The sequence below is a fragment of the Penaeus monodon genome, chromosome 34 (genome assembly GCF_015228065.2).
Source record: "Penaeus monodon isolate SGIC_2016 chromosome 34, NSTDA_Pmon_1, whole genome shotgun sequence".
NCBI lineage: Eukaryota > Metazoa > Arthropoda > Malacostraca > Decapoda > Penaeidae > Penaeus > Penaeus monodon.
Genome location: NC_051419.1, coordinates 29,858,009 through 29,858,881, shown reverse-complemented (window position 1 = coordinate 29,858,881; position 873 = coordinate 29,858,009). Strand labels below are relative to the sequence as shown.

Genomic DNA, 873 nt, shown 5'->3' with positions numbered 1-873 from the left:
TCGTTTTTATTCTCTTGGGCGGTGTGGGGGGGAGGGTGTACATTTAAAGAGGATTTGGATGTTTGAAGAAATTTTGGGAAAATTTAGAGGCATAAGGAATATGTAAGTTGTTTTTAATTTTTTATTTATCTAAATTTTGTGTTTTTTATTTTTGATTATGGGATTTCTATCCGTTAGATTAATTAAGATTTTTTCCACTGAAATACGAGTTTACCATTAAGTGAATTGAGAATTTTTGGAAATTTTTGATAAGGAATTGGGAACTTTTACATGAAATTTTAATTTTTTGGAATATTAGACGAAGTAGACTTTGAGGTTTATTAGTTAATGATACATTTTTTTAACGTGTTTAAACGAACGGGGGAATTTAGGATTTTAATGAATGTGGAATTTCGAAGTTTTAAAATAGAAATGGGGAAAAGTTTGGAAATTTCAAACGCACGAAAGATTTTTAAATATTTGTATATGTCAGTAAACCATAGCAACAAACGAGCCTAAAGTAATACACGCATCTTCCCACTTTTTCCCATTAGACAAGAGCTGTCCTCTGTATGTAGCGTCCGAAAAGATTTTCAGTCATTCCAGCCTCTCCATACTTTCCCCAAAAGGGGTCCAAACTCAAAGCGAAAGTGGATCCTATGTGAGTATCCTACGTGTATCCTGCGTGTATCCTAGTGTGTCCTGTGGTTTTCCTGCGTGTATCCTAGTATGTCCTGCGTGTATCCTAGTATGTCCTGCGTGTATCCTGAGGCCTGTGAGTCTAAAGGGTGTGTGGATGATTGGTTTTAAAGTTGCACGGGGGAATTTTCTTTTTTTTTAGTGATTTAGATGTTTGTTGGATCACGTTTTTTTTGGGGGTTTGTTTTGGGGGGT

The 873-nt window shown here is 35.4% G+C and overlaps 1 protein-coding gene across 1 annotated transcript in view; it reads left to right on the top strand.

Annotated features, from left to right (window-relative positions):
• LOC119594876 (glutamate receptor ionotropic, kainate 2-like) overlaps nucleotides 1–873 on the top strand; it is a 23,933-nt gene that overhangs the window by 22,667 nt on the left and 393 nt on the right. The window contains exon 8 of the mRNA XM_037943952.1: nucleotides 676–754. Coding sequence (XP_037799880.1) covers nucleotides 676–754 — 79 coding nt within the window. The remainder of the gene's footprint in view (nucleotides 1–675; nucleotides 755–873) is intronic.